Source organism: Mastacembelus armatus, chromosome 8, assembly GCF_900324485.2.
Source record: "Mastacembelus armatus chromosome 8, fMasArm1.2, whole genome shotgun sequence".
Lineage (NCBI taxonomy): Eukaryota > Metazoa > Chordata > Actinopteri > Synbranchiformes > Mastacembelidae > Mastacembelus > Mastacembelus armatus.
In genome coordinates, this window is record NC_046640.1 from 6,430,675 (window position 1) to 6,451,289 (window position 20,615).

Consider the following 20,615-nt stretch of genomic DNA (forward strand, 5'->3'; position numbering starts at 1 on the left):
GGAGGGGCAGGGGCAGAGATGGTAGCAGCCATATTTAAAGGCTGATCAGAGGAGTATCGTGCTGTGTCTGCTAGTCTCTGTTCTGTGGGTGGATTTGCTGTCTGGGATCGTTTTCCCATCCTCCCCTTTAAAGTCCCTGTGAATTGACCTTTGACCTCTTGTGACCACTGATAATAAACATTTACTGCAGCGGTGTCAAACTCACCTTCAATCACTATATTTATCTGCACTCAAGAAAGCAGGTTACTGGGAGAAATCGGGACATACTGTAGTAACTACCCTGTAACCCTGAACTTATTTTAGGATCAAGGTGTAATTAAGACTCTAATAACATACCAAGGATATTAAGCTGTTTAGAAACACTTAAGTCCTGATTTCGCCAATTTGTGCCAGAAAACACACTCCTTATTGTCGTCATAAGTCAGTCAAATCTGGACATACAAATGTGCTATACGTATGTTTTCATTCTGTGGGACTTCATTATCTCTGATATCTATCATGAATGTACATACACAAAACCTGCTAGAAATCCTAGAAAAAAAGATGCTCTTTGTAACCGCAGAACATGCTGGAAATCACCATGTTAATTTCTTTTCCATTATCCAAATATCAGTGTAATCCAGTTGACTGTAGAGCCAGGAGTACAATGCAAAGAGGATCTGTTAGCTTAGCCTGCATATATTTAATGGGGAAATATGACAAAATATAAATAAATACAGGGTAAAAATGGACTCAGGTCACTGAATTCATGACAGTATTGTAGATGATTATCCCTCAAATTAAAGTGAAACAAAGAGGTTTTGGCCCTCTGGCCCCCCTTTTCTCTGGTGTGGGGCCAACTGTGTCAGAAAACTGTCAGCTGATGACTTGTAGCTTGCAGAGGCTTGCATGAAGAGCCTGATGGATAATAACTAAGATTTTATATTCCGCTAGCAGCCAGTGACCATAGCAGTAACATGCTCCCTGCTGCAGCTTTCTGAATTATTTGCACACAGGCTACAGGGTTACAGTAATACAGACATGAGGACACAACATCGTGAGTTAGTTTTCCAGCACATTCGTGAGTATCTTAACATGCATGGAAAAATTCGGGCTATAATCAAAAGTTAGACCTACTGTACATTTTTAGTGTGTGATTTCATATTGTGGCCTAAGTTTGCTACATGGTCGTCTGAGAGCTGCTGATTCAATGATGAAGGCCATTTTAAAAAAATCCTTATTCTGACTCCTCCAAACTATGTAAGTGAGGAAAATGAGAAAATATGTTGAGAAGCTGGGGATAAAATTTTTCAAATGGTGATTAATTTTAGTTTAACATCCTGCTGTAGATACTGACGTATTAAGACATCTAGAAGCTATTTAGTGTCATTTTTCTTATTAAGTCCTACAGCTGTGTGTAATGACGCGCAGGAGCCCGACAGTAGCAGGGTTAATTGTTAAACATGGATTACATGATGTACTTGGCTGTAGCTGGGTGTCTGCACAGACCGGTGATTGTTTGATGATTCAGAATTACCAGCCAGGCCTTCACGCTGACAGGCTGCAGGAGTGAATGCAGCTCTCTGACATACAGTGCAGTGTCAGTGGCCGTGACATTATAATGACATGCTGATTAGACACAGACCGGACCACTGCTGTACCAAACAGAGCGCAGGCTGTCCGAGAGTTTGGCCAGTTTAAAGGCCATGGCATTCCACTGAGTGCGAAGAGAAAAGGAGGAGCTGCTGGATGTCTCACTTGGTGAGGTTGGAAACTTTGTCCAAACTGGGAGTCTGTAGCAGAGCCCCAGCAGTGGTGGCTGAAAGAACTTGGATAGGAGAAGAAGAAGCAGGGAGTCTTTGTCTGGCAGCAGATCAAAGAGTTGTTGAGTTTTATTCTTCAGCATCTTTATCCTCTGACCCATCTGAGGAAGTCAAACCTAGGTCAGAGGCTAATGAAGATTCCTCGGGAGATGCAGCAGAGAGACACACAGGAGGATTTACAATCAGGTGTCTCCGTCTGCTGAATAATCTCTCTGCAGGAAACGTCCAGGAAAAATCTCCTCCCAGACTGGATTTCCTCCAGTCCTCCAGTGGTGAGAGTGAGGGAGCCTGAGGGAGTGAGGAGCCTGAGGGGACCTGGCGTTTCCAGCCTATAGTCTCCCCCTGGCTGGGAGATTGTCACCGTCTGTCTCCATGACTAGACTCTCTATGTGTGTCTTTGTCGTCCTCTATCCTGCCAGTTAAACCAGCCACAGAAACACGTCATACTCTTTCCCGAATGTGTTATATTTACATTTCCGTACACTAAGTGCAGATTATTATTATTATTATTATTATTTGGTATGAACAGAGGAATGAGGTCACTTGACATAAAACCTCTTACTTATTTCTTAATTCAGTTATTGAGGTGGCTGTTCGTTTTTATACATACTGAGTGTTAATGAGTGGTAATACTGGAGTTGTGCACAAGTTAATCATGGGTTGATAATAGTATATGCCATCAGGTGACAGTATACCTAACTCTGTATTGTGAAGAGCTCTTTGTAAAAACTTCCAAAAATTTTTTTTAAAAATTTCTTTTGTATATTAATTTTTGTCATTCATGGAAGAAAAAGGCAGAAATTCAATTGGAACTGCAACCTAAACACCATGATAGCTAAAATGTCAATGATCAGGAGCATCTAAAACAAAGAAAATCCAATGCTTGTTGATTTCAGCTAGTTTCTTATTAAGCTCACGTTGGTGTTGCATGTAAATTCAATGAATGTGCCATTGGGCTGCACTGAATGCAATGCAGCCTAATGGCTGGGTATTATGGGGTTTTTTTAACCTGGGAAGATTTTTGGAATATTATTTTCTTTTGTACTGTCATTAACTTTTTGGTTTTTTGACCACATAGAGGGCCTAGTTGTATTAACTGTGTAGTGGGAGATTATTCCTTTAGGTTCAGACTGCCACCACACTGGATTACTTCAAGAAGAGACATTTCCATCAGCTCATTTGAGAAGTGCTGAGGGGCAGCTGGTGCCTAGAGTAATTTTTCTGTACAGTAATGTCCTTTCAATAGCTGCTGTCCATTCAGACCTACCAAATTTAGCTCTTAACTACTACCACTAAATCTCTATTCAAATTTTCTGTGATAATACTATTAGTATTTATCAATATTGATAGTCCTTTGGATATTTAAAAATTTCCTGTAGGTCTGTAGGTTTTTCTATAGGTTCTGACCGCCAGCTTTCCAATTTACTGAATGACTCTAAATACTACTAAATAATACTAAATACTAGTACTAAGTCATGGCTACAGTTGGGGCTGAATGTTTTATCAGGTTTGTGTATCATTTTTCACGTCATTATATTAGAAACTAAAGCTCTGTGATTGGATGCTTCTTATTGAAATGCACTTTAAGTTTTACTTGACTAGTTTTTTGCAGTTTTTATATCCACGGTCCTCATCTACCTTTCTTTCTTTCTTTTTATTAAATAACCAGGTATTTTCTCAGATGATGAGCCTGAGGGGACCTGGATTCAAACACTAATATTCTGTTTTGTTTTTTTTTTTTTTTTTTGTTTGTTTTTTTTTAGAGTTGCTGGGTTCCACCAAGAGACTGAATGTGAACTACCAGGACTCAGATGGGTAAGTGATGAAGTCAGCAGCATAAAACGACACATATTCTTGGACACATTTCTCACAATGGAGTTCTTTTCTGTGTCCACTTATTACTGTGCTCCCATTGCATCTATAAAACAGTTTCCACAATAACTCTTGCTGCTGCACAGCAGGAAACCAGTGGGATACAATCTGAAACGACTTGTTAGGTTCTGCTGTTGCTGTTTTCAGCTGAGTCAGTAGATTGAGTGAGATGGTAGATGGTCCCTGGTGTCAGACTATCATTTCAAACTTGTTTATACCCTGTGTTTGTACCCTGAGCCGCCTCCTCAGTCTGCTCAGCCTCTGTTGGTTCTCTAGCCAACAGAAATTTAACCAGACAGTGGTAAAATGCTGACTGGTTAAATTTCCAACGCAACGCTCATGAGCCTGAAAGGAAAAATAGATGAAGAAAATTTAGTCTCTCCTCATTAATATTTCTCTTTGTTAAAAGTTTTTATTATCCTCCCTGTAACATCTCAGTGTTGTTTCCTCTCAACCATCTCCTTTCTAACTAGTGTCTTGTCTGCCTTACCGGTTTAACTACTTTGCCTAGAATCTAGTTATATTCAATTTAAGCAAATTCCTGTTTAAATCTTAGACAAGGGAGGGGTTATAAAAATGCTGTCTAGAAATTAGACGCACTGGTCTGTTTATGTTTAGGTCTCTCTAAAAATAATGTTGCAGAGTTTCAAAACTAACGCCTAAATGTTTTTCTATCTTATCTTTCTTCTTTCTCGCTCAGGCTTATTGTTTTATGTTGTTTGAATACAAAATGCAATTATACATTTAAAAATCAGTCAAAAAAATTAACACATTTGTGCAAACTTGTATTACTCAGTCGGAGCTGTTCTAATGACGCCATGTTGATTATCAGGCCAAACATTAGGTCACTATAATTGCTAAACTTTTTTACAGATAGTGACAGAAAGTGTCTCCTGATCGGTCTTCACTTCACATCACTACATGATTTAATGGCTCCTGCTAAAACAACTCGAAGCTTTTTCAGCTTTGAGTCAACATCATTGTAACAAAAGCTCAAAGACAGACGACAAGCTGAGAGTCTGCGAGGGCAGTAAAACAGAAGAGTTAGAGAGACTGTAGACCACCACATCAGTCCTAAGACACCATCAAGTGTTGGACTCCTTTGTTGGCCCCTGAGAGGGCAGGGAGGGGAAACTGGGGATGTCAGAGGTCAGGGAGCAGAGGGTTGGACTCTGACTGATTAGATAGGATTGTTTACAAAGTGCCTGAATGACTTAATGCAGTGCCGACAGCCAGGACTTCTGCAAAAAGAGTCTGGAAAGAGTTAAAGAGCACAGGCCTGATGATGCTGATGATGATATCAGTGTTTGATTTGTGATGGTCTGGGAGGAGGACAAATGGATCCATTAAGGGGAATAGTAAACAATACAGTTTTCACATTGAGGGTGCAGACATAACATATAAGTAATTTTGTTATTGATTAGAAGTATTTTAACCAGTTTGTTTAGAAGTTAGCTTTAAATAACTAATTTGTTTGTATCTAAAAACAATTTATCAGTAGTCACATCGCAGTAGCTATGTTTTCAATATACTAATCTCTACATTTATATTGCCATTAGATTGAGAAAAAAAACCAAAAAAACAAAAGCCAAAAGTGACATCTGGAAACATCTTCAGTTATTTTTCAGTACAGGGATTCATTGACTAACTGTTTCAGCTCTGCAGGATTTATTTGGGTGCAGAGAGGTAGTGACGAGATATTTTATGTATTAAGGAAACAGTGTCGCAATGGCACACTGTGACTCAGTCTCTGTGATATGTTTGGGAACAGCATTAGCATGTCTGAACTTTAATTGGTGCTTTTCCTCCCTGCGTGCGTGCGTGCGTGCGTGCGTGTGTGCGTGTGTGTGTGTGTGTGTGTGTGTGTGTGTGTGTGCGAGCGTGTGTGTGTTTTGGGACTAATGGCCTCCATAGGGACAGTAGCTGGCAGGCAGGAAAAGGTTCTTCATTATTCATCAGTGCCGCCGGCAGCTCGCTGGAGAAGGAGCTCAGTCGAAGATTCACACAACTGCAGCTAAAAACACACAGCTCGTCACAATCCTCCAGCGTTAGCCTGGCGCATCTTCAGCTCCACTTGTTGATATCAGGTCATGTTTGTACCACACAGTCAGCAAGTGGGGACTCTTTTGTAATGTTTTTTTTTTTCCTTTGGCTTTGAGACAGTGCAAATGTAGGGAGGCTTTTAGCATGTTGTAATGTCTTTTAGGAAGAAAGGTTTCAGTCTGCTGTTGAACCATCTACAGTTGAAAAGTTGATATTGATGGTTTACCTGTAGCACTTTAGAGATACACTAACAAACTGACAAAAGCCAAATGGGCATGCTGATCCATCTGAGACTATGCAGCACTATACTCAGAGGGGTGTGATGCACCATGAGCTGTAAAACATTTAAACATCTACACATTTTTCTGATGCTTGTGCCACAGTAGCTCCTTTGTTGGTTCAGACCACTGAAAATTGATGGGATAGCGTTTTTACACTCAGACATCACTGATGCACTGATTCATGGTTTGTCCCCCCTCTGGCTTGCTCAGTTTGGAGTCATTCAAATTAGATCATTAAAGTAGTGGCTTTATTTGGTGCAGGTTTAGGGGCTTTTCAAAGGATTGCTCACCATTGTTACATAGGACATTTTTGAATATTGTCTTTTTCTCCTCATCTCCTACTTATTGTGTGTTTTTCAGTACTTATTCTCATCAGTTGCGGAGGAAACATTTGGAATTTCTGACATTAGAATAGCAAATTTATTCCGCAAACTTGTGCAGTGGTCTGAGCTTCCTAGCTGATTTATTCATCTGATCATTAAACTCACTGGAGGAAACAGTGTCTTTCGTTGAGCAGCTTGTTTGACAGACAGAGCAACTCTCTGAATAAGAGAAGAAATAAAACAGTACTATTCAGAAGAAGAAGAACGGAGCTGGAGGTTATGTTTAATGAAACAGAAAGGCATCCAGCTCTCCTTTCCAAAATTCAGACTGAACAATAGCTGACATACTTTCCTCCTGGCTCAGATAGTTTTACATTTCGCCAAGTTTTCAACACCAGTTCTCTACTGTGGATTAATTACACCATCACTGATGAGCTATGGGAGTGTGCAGCCCCTCCTCTCCAGGTGTATCTACAGACCTGCAGTCTGACAGTACTCATGTTGGGATTGAAGGGAAAGGTTAGTTTTTGTAAAGACAAAGAAAGTGTCCTGATGACAGATGGGACAGTTGTTAGGACATGCAGACTGACAGACGGAGCTGAGGAAGACGTGGCAGTAAAACCTGTGATGAACTGCAAACCAGTGTCATTAAGGGTGTGTTTGCAATTGTTCAGGTTGGCTTTTCATCACAGAAGATTTGCCTTTCCTTGAAATGTATGGTGGTATATGTATGTCTTTTTGTCCATGTGTGAGACTGAAACACACACTGGGAATAAAGGAGACTTCTTTTGTGCATCCCTGTGAGATAAATTAGTATTTCAGCCTGTGTTGACGTCTCTGGTGGCCTGTTGGCTCTGTTTGGATAAGTTTCTATGGAGAGCAGAGCTGGAATGGGTCCCTGTGAATTGGAGTGATGGTGGGAGCTCTGGCCTTTTGTCTTGGGGGGGGGGGGGGGGGGTTAGGATGGCAGGTTGTTGTGAGATGGTGAAATATACAATCCAGAAACACAACCATAAGATTTCCTTGATCCACATGTGGTGCATGTGTGGAGAGATCTGTAAAATGTTTTCCATGTGCCATCCTGTCTCAACCTGTTCTCATAAAAACACTCTGTAAACATTCACAGCCACCAAAACCACCCTGTTGTCTTGTTAAATGGTTGGAAAATTAACCAAGCACATGAGCTGAGAACATGGACATACTGTAAATCTCTTCATCTTCAGTCTTATTAGTTCTCACACTAACACGTGACAGGAGTCATGTTTACTCAACTCATTTGCACTGAAGTGCAACTGGGAGTGAGGTTTTTAGCATCCGGTTTGTGATGGGTCATTCAAAGGACTCTATGTGCAGTAAAGTCAAACTGATGAACTGGGTCAGTTGTTTGTGTAAAAATAAGGCATCACAAGGTCATTGTTGTCCTTCTTCAACATGATTGATGATTGTTCAGGACGTGTCACTGAGATCAGTTGTGGTAGACCATATCAGAGGTTTAAGGGTACTGGTGGCAGCATGAGAATCCAGTGCACAAAGAATCATATAAAGGTTTTTCTGAAATATGTCGGGTAAAATTTTATTTATATAGACCAAGTCAAATTTAGCCTCAAGGGGCCTCACAAAGGCTTTTTACATATTTTTAATAAATATTGTCTAACAACACTTTTTAATAGGATCAACAAATTTTTGGTCCTTTCATTGGATTTGTTGACAGTAAAAATTGGGGCCCCTAAAATTGATTCTTGTGGGACACCTTTATTACCCATCAGATTTAGTTTAATACTCTCTGCAACAATGGTTGAATTTGCAACAAGAATATGTTGTAAGCTAGCTGTCAGCAGAATCAGGACAACCAGTGGAGATATCACTTAACTAAATATTTAAAGACAAACCCTTTGGACAACATGCTCATCACAAAGAAGAAAAGATGTACTTTGGGGAATTTCATAAATTTGGGGGTTTTGTAGGGCTCAAAGTACTCAAATCCAAATCAAATATTGCTGTTGGTCATCAGAAACCCCATCAGGTGACTTCCTGTCAGAGGAAGAGTTTGAGTTGTGTGATTGGCCAAATCTCTGCAGGAATGTGACACTATCAGCAGGAATGTCATCTGTAACTCTCCCTCTCTGTCTGAACGTCAGTCTGTTAGTGTGGGGGTGGTGGAGTTCATTGTATTTGATACCACTCTAGTGCATTCCAGTCTTCAGGGATGACACCAGCATGGAGTGGGGAGGACGGAGGGGGAGACCAGGGTCTCTGCGAAGAGGGCCACAGTTCTCCTTATGCTCCCCCCACTACCCCCAATGACGAGTGCTGGTGGTGTTGAGAGGTGAGGTCACAGGGGCCTCTTTTTCCCAGAAAGGGGGAGGAGGAGCACTGGAAAGACCCAGAACTTTTAGCAGGCCTGAGGACTGTCAGGTGAGGAGGACAGAAGATGGATTGTGTTTCCATCCTTTTTTTCAGCATTCAGTTCCTGCCATAAAGATTCTGATCCACCTCACCCTGCATGGTGGCCTGCAGTCTTAAACAGGAGCTAACAACAGGCTTGTGATCAGATTGTCCTGCTCACAAACTGCTGGGATAAAGCTCATAACTGATTTTAGGTTATTAGATTCAGTTTTAAAGGATACTTTAAAGTTTATTACACCTGGAATTGGTTTTATTAACATTAGGTTTTATTAACATTAGGTGCAGGTCAGCAACTGATTTACAGTTAAATTACAGTTAAATTCTAACAGATCAGTTTAACTCTGGTCTTGTTCTTGATATTAGTTATAATAACATCACCAAGTTAACAGCTGAGATTTGTAAAGAAGGCAAAAGAAGCAAAGCTCTGAAACGCTGGAGAAATGGCATTTGTTATTGGATTAATGTTGATTGTAAATTCTCTGTAAATTCAGTTAAGCCATCTAGGGCTTTTTGCCAGAGCATAAACAATCAATTGATGGAAAATTAATCAACAATTTAATACTAAATAGCAACACTGATAAGTACGCCTTTTAAGCAAAAACATTGGTCACTCTGGTTTCAAACTCCCATTTCTACAGTGACCATCATTCTGGGGACTGAGTAAGGTTGAGTCCTTTTGAGTTCAGCTCTATTTTTTAAAAGTCTGTGTTTCTTTTGGCCAGTACACATTTGTTTGTACCTTTTTCCGGCAGGTTTTTAAACTCATTTTGTGTCCTTGTGCATGTTTTGTGTGGATCTGGACCTACTTCTTGTTTTCATTCTGTATCTACTTATTTTCACTTTTTGTGGTTTTATATGTTTTTGTAACTGTTTTATTGACTCTCCAACAACAAATGTTAACAAACACTGCATACTCACCTGCTTCTTGGGCCTTTGGGCTTGTAGACCCATTCAAAAAATCCAGCCTAGGTTTTGAGGAAAGATGCGGATTTAGCAGGTTGTTACAACCAGCGACTCACAACTAGTGAGTTGCTGGTGCCAATCCACACCCAGGTGTGTACAAAAAAATGTAAATTGTAGTTAAAACATGTTCATATAACCCACATCATTGTGTAATAAGTATTGCTTTGGCACAATTATTGTCACGTCAGTGCTCTGTCAGCAGTGAAAATGCTCATACAGTATTTCTTGATCTTTTGTTAGTTGCTATGAGCCTTAACTGTCTTCACTTCACCTCCACTTCCACTGTCTCTGATTGTCCGCTTTGTGTCTGTGGTCATCTTTTAATAATGGAGGGTATCTACAATATTTGAAAACGTTCATTAGGGACTCTGGCTTCCTTTTTAAACTAATTGTCTAACACCTGCAGTTCAGACACAAGGCCAGTTACACTCCTGTCCTGACTCAGGCGGCTGTGTTTAGGAGACGGAAGGATTTCTTCTTTCACTCCTCTGTCACTCTCTCCTGCTCTTTGTAACTTCTCTCGTTAATCCATCCATTACTGTTGGAGCAGCCTCCGGCGCTGTCTGTTACTGTGCCCACATGAATGCCATCACTCACGTTACGCAAGAGGACAAAAGGAAGGAAGAACAGCACTAAAAACAGCCCTCCTGCCCTCTCTGGATTTATTCATTTCTTTCTTTCTTTTCTCCTGTGCAGAGCTCCTCTCATCTCTCTGCCTGCTTTATTTACAGATAACCACATGTAGCCTGTAGCTTTATTTCCTCTCCTGTCTGTGCTTCACATGTGGCAGGAGATGGTTAGATGTGAAGACTATGATGCATGTTTTCAGTTTAATACAAAGCAGGCACACAAAATATATTAAATAGTCTATAAAAGAGTCCCTGAATATATTTACTTTAAGGCATTAGATTCAGATGTCCTGTTTTTTTGTTTTTTTTTTTACAATCAACAGTCCAAACCCAAAGATATTGTCTTTACTACAACATAAAACAGAGAAAAGCATTTTCTGTGACTTCCATTAAACTAATTATGTCATTTTTCCAGAGCTGAAACAATCATTCAGTTGACAGAAAATGAAGCAATAATTCATGAATAACTAGCAACACTGACAGGTAACCTTTTTAAGCAAAAACAAGGCGTTTCAGATGTGAAGACTTGCTTGTCTTATGTTGTATAAGTGGGAAACATTTCATGAGTGTTAAACATGACTGCAAATGTTTGAATGTCTGAGGCTCAACAATGTAAAATGTAAAATTATTATTGTTTTAGTTTTTAAAAATGACATTTACAACCAATTGATGAATCCACAAACCAAAATTGGCTCAACTTAAAACTACATTATAGTGAGTTATAAACTATTTATTAAATGTTTATGTACTGAAGCTGTTTGTAACCAATGCCAGATGAAATGGCAGTAAATACAGTACTTTTAGGAGTGTTTTAGTCTTAATTGTGTAACTGAGCATATTTGAATCTAATGAATGGTGTAATGTCCTCCATGTGGACCACATATAGTTAATGTTTGCAGCCTTATTAATCACTAATCAGTGGTTGGATGCTTTAGGACCTACGGACATGTTTAGACTCTTAAAGGTATGTGTGTGTGTGTGTGTGTGTGTGTGTGTGTGTGTGAGGGTGTGTGCGTGTATGTGTGTGTGTGTGTGTGTGTATTCATGTATGAAACAAAACACTGAGTAATTGATGTCCTCGTCTGGACTTGCCGCTGTCACATTGGTGTGTTACTGTGTGAGTCAGATGTCGACCTGCAGATACAGGTATATTACAACTCATCACTGCGTCGGTCACGCCCTTTATAGAAAACTCCTACAGTGGGATCATTTGCTTATCTTTAAATGATCATCTGACTGTTGAGCATTGTTAGACATTTGTCTGTCAGTCACTGAGCTCTGTAGAGGTCTGTGGTTTTCATCATAGGCTTAGGCTTTTTTTGCAAATTGTATTTATTTTGTGCTGAGGTGTTCCAAGACTATGTTGCTTAATTGCTTCAGCAGTTGTAACAGCAGACACACCATGTTTACCTCAGGTAACACACTGAGTCCTGCAGTTGGATTTCTGCATGTGTGAAGAAAGACACACTCAATTGTTCCTCATTCTGATTTTTAGTCTGCATGAACATGACTACATTAAAATGTCATCGTAGATCATCTATATATAAAGATGTACTCCCACCCTAACTTTTACCTGAGGGGGGAACCATGTAACTGGAAATGTCCCCTCAATGTAGAATAAATATATTTGCTTCTCTAATGTTGGAAATACTTGACATAGGTTTACAGTGTCTCTTATAATTTATAATCCTGAACATACTGCACTTGGTTGCTCTGTTCTGATACAAGCCTGTCCTGAAAGAGGGGTCCGTCCTCTATTGGTCTATTTGATGTTTCTTCCTTTTTCCCTATTAAAAGGGAGTAGGGGTGGGGGTGTCCTATGGAATTGAGGTCTATGAATAGAAGGTCTCATCATTTGACTTGAGGCAAATTTGTTATTTGTAATATTGAGCTATAATAATAAGATGGACTTACTGAAGCATCGTAAAGAAATCTTGGATATGCTGCTACAGTGGAGCTCCTGCAGTGTCTATTCTTAATTTTTAATCAGATGTATTATCAGTCCTTGTTTTCTCTTCCCTTCTTCTTCACCAGACTTTGTTAAGAAATAGCATTAAATGTACTCTATCCGTACAAAGTTTTAAAACAACTTCCTGACTAAAAGTTCAAAATATGTGTCAATCTAGTAGTGTAAAAACTGATTGGAGTAAATCTTTGGTAATGTGAATATCAGTGAACATTGTTAATGTTTGTCATTGTTAATATTTGTGGAATCCAGTGAAGTTAAAGTTAGTTCACATTAAAATAGTCGGTGTAAGGGATCAAGGATTCAGAGCAAAGAGATTGAGAAGAAGGAGAAGAGGAGGGAAGTCTGCCTGTCTGGTCCCAACTGGGTTTTATTTCCAAACTCTGTGATTGAGTCTCTGTCTCTCTTGTCAAACAGCAGACTCCTGGTTTCCCACTCTGAATCTCATATGTTTGAAAGGGATTGTTTGCATTTATTGTGTTTACAGTCTCAGTTGAGGACTCTTAATTAAACCCTCAGTGTGTGATTTGAAGTGATGTGGTGTATTTTAGTGCTTCTGATCCAGCTGGTGGTGGGTTACTGTGGGGAAATCAGTCCAGTGGGGATTTAAAAAACATCTGACAAACTCTGTTTACTCTGTTTGAGATTTGTTTGTAGTTGTCATGCTCTGTTTTAGCCGTGTCTCTTAATCAGTCTCTCTCTCTCTCTCTCTCTCTCTCTCTCTCTGTCTCTCTGTGTGTGTCTCTCTCTCTATTTCTACTGCTGTGACCTTTGACCTCTGTCTCAGATTTTCTGCCCTGCACCACGCTGCTCTCACGGGGACCACGGAGCTGCTGTCTGCACTGCTCGAGGCTCAGGCCACTGTGGACATCAAGGACAGCAATGGTTAGACTGTAGTTTATTTCAACTCTGTCCCAGCGTCTGCTGATGTTGCCCAAGTGCTCACCACAGCACCAAATGGTGATTAGTCTGCAGATGAGAGCAGTCCCCAACAAGTTCACTATTTCTTTCTGTTTAAAAGAAAGCCATTTTTTAAATATTTATATTTGTACTGTACTATATGTGTGTATACATAGATATATTTATTTACATTTTCAGGGCATCTCACAGAGCCACAGACACGGAGACGCAGTAACATAGTTGGTTTGGATCTAGATGTAAAATTGTGAAATAGTGGTAAAATACACACAGGGACAGACAACGATCACAAGACATTTTTTCTCTACTGCATGATAAATTACAAAAAAGTTAAAACACGATGGATCCCAGAAGACTATGTAAATCTCTAGCAGAATTTACATTAAGCACGGACTTTCCCTGGCAAACTGGATCAAATGTGGCAAGTAAGTATGATAGTAAAAATAAAAGCTTCAAAGCTTTCTGTGGTCTTCAGTAACAGTTTTGTTCAATAACATTTCAGTACAAAGCCTCACTGAACTTTTTTAATACATGACCACAATGTTCACCATTGAGTCCTATGACCTGTTTGTGTATAGTATGTGTGTCTCAGCTTATGTCTGTGGGTGTGTCTTTACAGTGTCAGATGGTAGACAGCATCATTCTGTACAGGACTCCATAGCAGATTAACAGCTGATGTGTTCACTGCAGCTCCTTTACATCTATGTGTCTGCCAGATGGTGTGTGTGTGTGTGTGTGTGTGTGTGTGTGTGTGTGTGTTTACTGTCATTGTGAACTTGATTAAACTGTAATGAACATTTACAGTTACAGAGCAGAGTCAGACTGAACCACATTAAATAAGCTTAAATTAATATACCAGCTGATTTTTTTTTGTATGTTGTACTGTGATCTGTGAGTATATTTATAGTTCAGTATTTTTATAGTTTCTTACTTGAGAAAAGGCAAAAAATATGATGTTTGGTGGCAGAATAAGCAGCTTTAATTCAATTCACTGACAACAGTAACACTAAAAAAATGAATGTAAAATCAAACATAATTTAAAAAACAAAGGAAGATCTGGTTGTTTAGGCCAGTAAGCTGTCCACATTGAGCAAATGAAATCAGTGATATTTGCAGCGTTGCATTTACAGCGAAAAAGAATAAAAGAATATTAAGGTGTTTGCTGTTGTGCAGGAATGCGCCCACTGCATTACGCAGCCTGGCAGGGAAAAGCTGAATCTGTCCTGATGCTGCTTCGCTCTGGAGCCTCAGTTAACGGTGTTTCCCTTGATGGACACATCCCTCTGCACCTGGCTGCTCAGTACGGACACTATGAAGTGGTAAGTGCTGCATTTTGGACCTGGTGGTGTGTGCAAGAACGTAGTAGGAATAGTGGAGCTGGATGGGATTGGATTTGAGGGGACTCAGATGGTTGATGATGAGGAGGATTTTGGAAGAGGGGTACTGGGTAGATTTGGGGTGATGAGATTTTTGGATTATCTGTGACCCTGTTTGTGTGTCCTCTCGTCTGTCTCAGAAGGACAGATGTGAGCAGAAACAGGAGGGGATGTTTTGACAGATGAAATAAACACAGCAGTTTTTCATTAATCCTGACGTCAGATCTGACTAACTCCTGTTATTACACGCCACTGTGTTATTTTTTAGGTCAGGATTAGGAGGAATCTAGGTGACCCCAAACTCTTTGTTCTGTCTGAAACTCCCATCAGCCCCACTGAGGAAGACTTTCAGACATTTTAGAGATTCAAATGTTTATGTGCGTAACAGGGTTTAGGCCTTAAACACATCAAATGCCTTCAAAAATGGATTATATATTATTTTTGCTTGTTGTTTTTTACATTTCATGTCAACACTGGGGTTTGACTTCTGAAGGTATTGGATAGTCAGTGGAGGTGTCTGAGCTGCTGTTCATGAGTGGGATGCATATGCCCTACTCTATCTAGTTTTTAAGGACAGACTGGAACAGGAAGCCCCTGATTTTAGACGTTTATGTGACTCCAATCACATCAAATCGCTCGGCAGAAATACTCATATTGTTACCCATGAATTTGAGTTTTTTTGCCCTGTTCAGCTGTGGCATGCTCTCAGCCATCCAATTATTAATGTCGTCTGAAAATAAGATCAGACAGCTTGTGGGAGTTGGACTAAAGTGGATCAGGGATGGACCAGATAGCATGTAGACAGAACAACATCTGTCTGCTTTGATTGTTCGTGACAAGAAATCCCATTTTTACTGAAAGAGAAGAACTTAATCAGTCCTTGGTTCTTTTGTAGTTTACTTTAGTGTTTCAAATACTAACGAACAGTCCACTTTAAAAGTGTGTGTGAAAGCTGCAGATCTGTTGAGGTTTTTGTGAGTTGCGTTGGAATAATGTCCTCTGTCTGTTTAATCTATCCTGCAGAGCTGCGATAATAACACGCAACTGTGTCGTTTATCCAGACTGTGTGTGTGTGTGTAATGGTTTACATCATCTTATTGGCAGAGGAGTGAAACATTATCCACATTACAGCATTGACATAACACAACCCTCTGAGGGCTGAGGAGCTGTGTTGCTGTACAGGTGTTTCATCTGCTAAATGATGATTTTAGTTTTTAACTTTAGACAGTTCCGGGGTCACTGTTTTCCAGTCTTTAGCTGGGCTAACCACATCCTAACTCCTAACAGACATGTGGTGTGTGTGTGATAATGCTGAATAGCTCCCTCCTGAAAGAAAGAGAATGGTGAATTAGTCCTTTAAATGTTAAATTAATTCAATTATTAATAGGTCTTTCTAAGCTAACCTAAATCAGCTTCTAGGTCACATTTACAGACCCTTTAAAAACAGGGTAAAGAAGCTGGAATAACAAGTAAATAAGTAACAGAGTGTCATGGAGGGGAGACGTGCAGCTGAGAGACACCGTCTATTTTCACTTGCTTTATCAGTCAGTGTGTAAAATTTTAGTTAATGCACATTTAATTGTTATCATGTTTGTACCATCTTTTTTGTCACTTCTTGTACTTTTGATTCCTGAAATAATAATATGTGATTGTTTCAGTCTGAGATGCTGCTGCAGCATCAGTCCAACCCATGTCTGGTCAACAAGGCTAAGAAGACCCCGCTGGACCTGGCCTGTGAGTTTGGAAGAGTCAAGGTGAGCATGTAGTTTTTTAAATTGTCTCTATGTAACATACAGTATATTAGTGCTGCTGTAGGGAGAGTTACACTTACTCTACCTACAGAACTTTTGGGGCCAAATACAAGCGCCCACAATGAAAATTCCTGAAACGTTCTGACACTCAGGGATGCTCTAAGGATGGGTTAAGGTGTAGGGCCAGTGCTGAGCTTGGGAAAAGTCTCCAGGGAATGGACATAAGTGAACACAATTTCTGCTTATTGATGGAAACTTGTTTGAGAGCCTTAACTAATATTTCTGTGGCACTTCATTCATCTCTGGCCAGAGCAACACACAGTGTCACAGCTGGACAAACGCAAACGGGCACACAGGTTTGATTGTGTTGCCATGGCTGCTTTTCTATCTGTCAGCAAACATCACTGTTATCTTTGTATTGTCGTCCTCTGTTTGTTTCTTTGCTTTGTCCTCTCTCTCTCTTCTCTTTTCATAAATGTGAATCCTAAATGTGCGACAGAAACAATTTACATTTTACGTCAGTGAGATTTTCTTCCTTTGTCACTGCTACTTTGCTCAGTCTGGTACACAGATGCAGAGTAGGCCCATCAGCAAATTAGGTTTTGCATTAATCCTCTGGATTGTGGTGGAGCTGGTTTCAGGTTTGTTATCCTGTAAATGAGAGCAGTTGTGTGCACATCTGCCAAACCTCAGTTGGTTAACTGCTGTATGAAAAGTAGAAAGAATGCTTTAAATAGCTGTATACTAGGAACACAATTTCATTAGCAAGGTTTTGGCCAACTACAGGTTTCTGTCAGACATCAATGTTTGCCATTTTCACAGAGAGTCAGAGTCTTCTTGGTTTTGTAATTTTTTAAACCAGATATAAAAGTGATGTATGATCCACCCCACAGCTGGTTCACAGTGGGTTATCTTGAAGCCGGTCCTCACTTTCTCACCAAAAGGCTCTTTGAGGGTTAGGACTTGGTTCTGGGGTTGCCGTTAGAAGCAGGTTGAGGTTTGAGTTAGGGTAAGTGTTGGTGTAAGGCATTTAGGTGTGATGGTTATGGTTAGGTTAACATGCTAGGGAATGCAATATGTCAGTGGGTACAGTGGGCGTGTGCACATATTAAAGCCTCAGCTGCTACTCAGTGATGTCAGGGTGTGTCGATGACAGCTGCTGTGTTTCCATTCAGCTCACTGGTTTCACCTCCTCCTGAGAGCAGCAGACTTGGACCATCTTAATAAGGTCATTAAGAGCTGCAGTTAAATAGAAATAGAGCTGCAACTAATGAGTGTTTTCATTGTTGGTGAATCTGCAAATTATTTTTCTTCTATCACTTTGTCTATAAAATGGCAGAAAACTGTGAAAAATACCTTTTAATTTCTCCCAAACCATCTGATTCTTCATCAGATGTGTACAGGTTTGTTTGGCCAACAGTCCTCAGTCCAAACATTTTCAATTTATTATCACATGTCAAAAAAGCTTTACATCTGAGAATGTGGAACCAGCTAAATGTTGGCAATTATGATTAAAAACTGATTCAAATGATTTTCTGGTAAATGAAGTAGTGGTTGATTAATTTATCAATCTGTTAGCAGTCATGCTCATTTCTCAAGCTTATAACCAAATCATCCATCCATTCTGAGACAGTACCCAGACAAAAACTCACACAGACACAGGGAGACCCCAGGATCGAACGGGGTTCAAACTCAGAACCTTCTCGAGGTTCCTAAGGCGACAGTCCTAATGACCTCAACTGATCAAATCATATCTGTGAAAATATTGAGAGCCAAGACGTGAAATCTCAGCTCTTAAACATCTGCTCATTTTATGATCAAAGTACCTCAGTAAATCAGATAAAGCTTTCTTTGATGCCTGAGACAGTAAAACCTGAATTCACAAAGACAAAACAATGTGGAAGTCAGTTTATCCCTAATGTGAACTTCCAGCTGTGACTCACTCTGTCTGCTGCCAAACATCTGGATTCCTGTGTGGTATTTTTGGTCACTGATGTATTACCTCATACTCACCTGCAGGGTCTTCGGACAGGAACATTGTGTTACATTTTTGTCTAGTTTTGGCAGCAGTTAGAGCTTTGTCTTGTTGCTGTCTTCATTTGGTCCTCTGTCTTTCTGTGACTCCTCCACTCGTCCCTCAGGTGGCCCAGCTGTTGCTGAGCAGTAACATGGTCGTGGCGTTGTTGGAAGGAGAGAGGAAGGAGCCGACAGATTCGGCCTTCACCACGCCGCTGCACCTCGCCGCCCGCAATGGACATAAAGACATTATACGGTAAGATTGGTTGTTTAACTTTTGGAAGTAGATTTGTTTTTCTCAGGGCAACTGGAAACAGTTGATCTGAACCATATTTTCGAATGACACATGAAACGACTCTGAAAAGGTGCCACAGTGGCTGTAGTCCCACAGTATCACATCTTTAATAAATCTTAGCTCAGTACTCTGGTTCAACTGTCCTGTTGGCTCTGCGTTTGTTCCCATCGGCCTCATGTCTGTGGTTGCTAAAATGACCCAGTTCTACCTCAGTGCGTGAAGAGTCTCAGAGTTGGTGTTGGCTGGCAGAAAGACCAGCGGTCTCATTTCATTAGGTTGCAAACACAATATTTTTTAAGGCTCTTATTACTATTCCACCTCGTGCAGTACTGTTTTCTGTTTGCTTTTTATTAAAATAATCAAGTAAACAACCTAAAATATGTGTTAAATAGCTCACTTCCACTTAGCTCAGCAGAGTTATAGTAAAACTGGAACACTCAAAATGAGCAATGACAGTCCCATTTTAAAGTGGTGTAATAGCAGCAACAGATACAAATCAAATTCTGCTTAGCCAGATGCATTATAGTAAAATGTAATGACTGAACTCGTGGTAAATTTTTTAGTATTACATAGCTCTGTCATTACTGCCTCATTAAATATTTACATTGCAGTCATTTCAATGACAGTTATGGATTTCTAATTTAAAATATTTCCACACTGCAGACATTTTAGCAGCATCGTACTCTGTGTTTACGACACCTGTGTGACAGTTGGCGTAAAACAAAGGATTGTGCTCAATAAAGCCAATACCACACAGGTAAAAAAAAAATATGCCTCGATCAACACACATACACCCACGACAAGATCGTCACACCCAACTCGGCAATGTGAACCAGCATAACAGGAGATCACACACTGCTGCAGCTGTTGCTGCTGTTAAGCTACTGTAGAGGCTTAAATCCCTTTGTTTATTGTTTATGTGTTATAATGACAGGAATTACCTGATGTAAAGTCCCTGTTTTAATGTTTCATTTTATTGCCAGTCAAATATATTTTTTGATTTAGGTGTACATATTTTCAGCTATTGAAAATACATTTTTCACACGTTTACATTTTATGAGTTCCAGTGTTTCAAGCGTCTGCTTGAAATAAAAAAGAAATAAATAAATAAAAAGGTCAAATGAACTAACAGATTTATATCTTCTAAACCAGTACATGACTTGACACAATAGTGAACTGACCAAAACTGTGGAAACCATAAATGTGTTTCATGTTTATCTTGTTATTTTGAAGTAACCAGGCACTTGAGAGTCTTACGTCTCCTCGGAGTAGTGACTTGACCATGATGATTCTCAGTGGGTTTCTGTGTAGATGTTGAAGGGAGAGGGCAGGGCCTCTGTGGTTTGTGGTTGTTAACCACTGAGACGACACGTTTGCATGTAGATGTGGGAGCATGAACTCTGGAGCTGGTTGTGTATGTTTGTGTGTTTTATTTTCTGTGAAGTTGTGTCTTCTTCATGCCTCACATTCATTCCCAGCAGAGATCCAAAATACACTACGGCATCCCTGCATCCCTCTGACCCAGATTTAAAAGGCTTTTATCCCTGTTATGTGTGTGTGTGTGTGTGTGTGTGTGTGTGTGTGTGCATGTGCATGTGAGTGCATACCACTCAGCATTTTAGACATAACACTTGCCTGCTGTATAATAGGAATCCTCATAAAAGCAGGAGATACATAAATGTGCCAGAGCTGCTTTAATAAATGCAGAAAGTTAGTCACATTTGTCACAGTTTGCTGAGAGTCAGAAACAAACTCTGAATTTTTATAATAGATACTCAGAATGCTCCACTAAATGATAAATTATAAAATACACACATTAAATAGATATAACCATTTTTTTTTTTTGAGTGTGAAGACTGTGGTGGTTATGTAACTGAGTTGAAGAAACTCTATTGTATATTACTTCAGCTTTCTGTCTGTTTCATTTCTGATCGTTAGCACCAGCACACAGGTTTGACACAGTTATGTCAGCGC

General features: G+C 39.9%; 1 protein-coding gene across 3 annotated transcripts in view; it reads left to right on the forward strand.

Annotated features, from left to right (window-relative positions):
• LOC113140256 (CASK interacting protein 2) overlaps nt 1-20,615 on the forward strand; it is a 57,370-nt gene that overhangs the window by 21,228 nt on the left and 15,527 nt on the right. For all 3 annotated transcript variants that reach the window (XM_026324051.1, XM_026324052.1, XM_026324053.1), the window contains exons 3-7: nt 3,566-3,617; nt 13,073-13,170; nt 14,377-14,522; nt 16,238-16,333; nt 18,472-18,602. In XM_026324051.1, the coding sequence (XP_026179836.1) occupies nt 3,566-3,617; nt 13,073-13,170; nt 14,377-14,522; nt 16,238-16,333; nt 18,472-18,602 (523 nt within the window). The remainder of the gene's footprint in view (nt 1-3,565; nt 3,618-13,072; nt 13,171-14,376; nt 14,523-16,237; nt 16,334-18,471; nt 18,603-20,615) is intronic.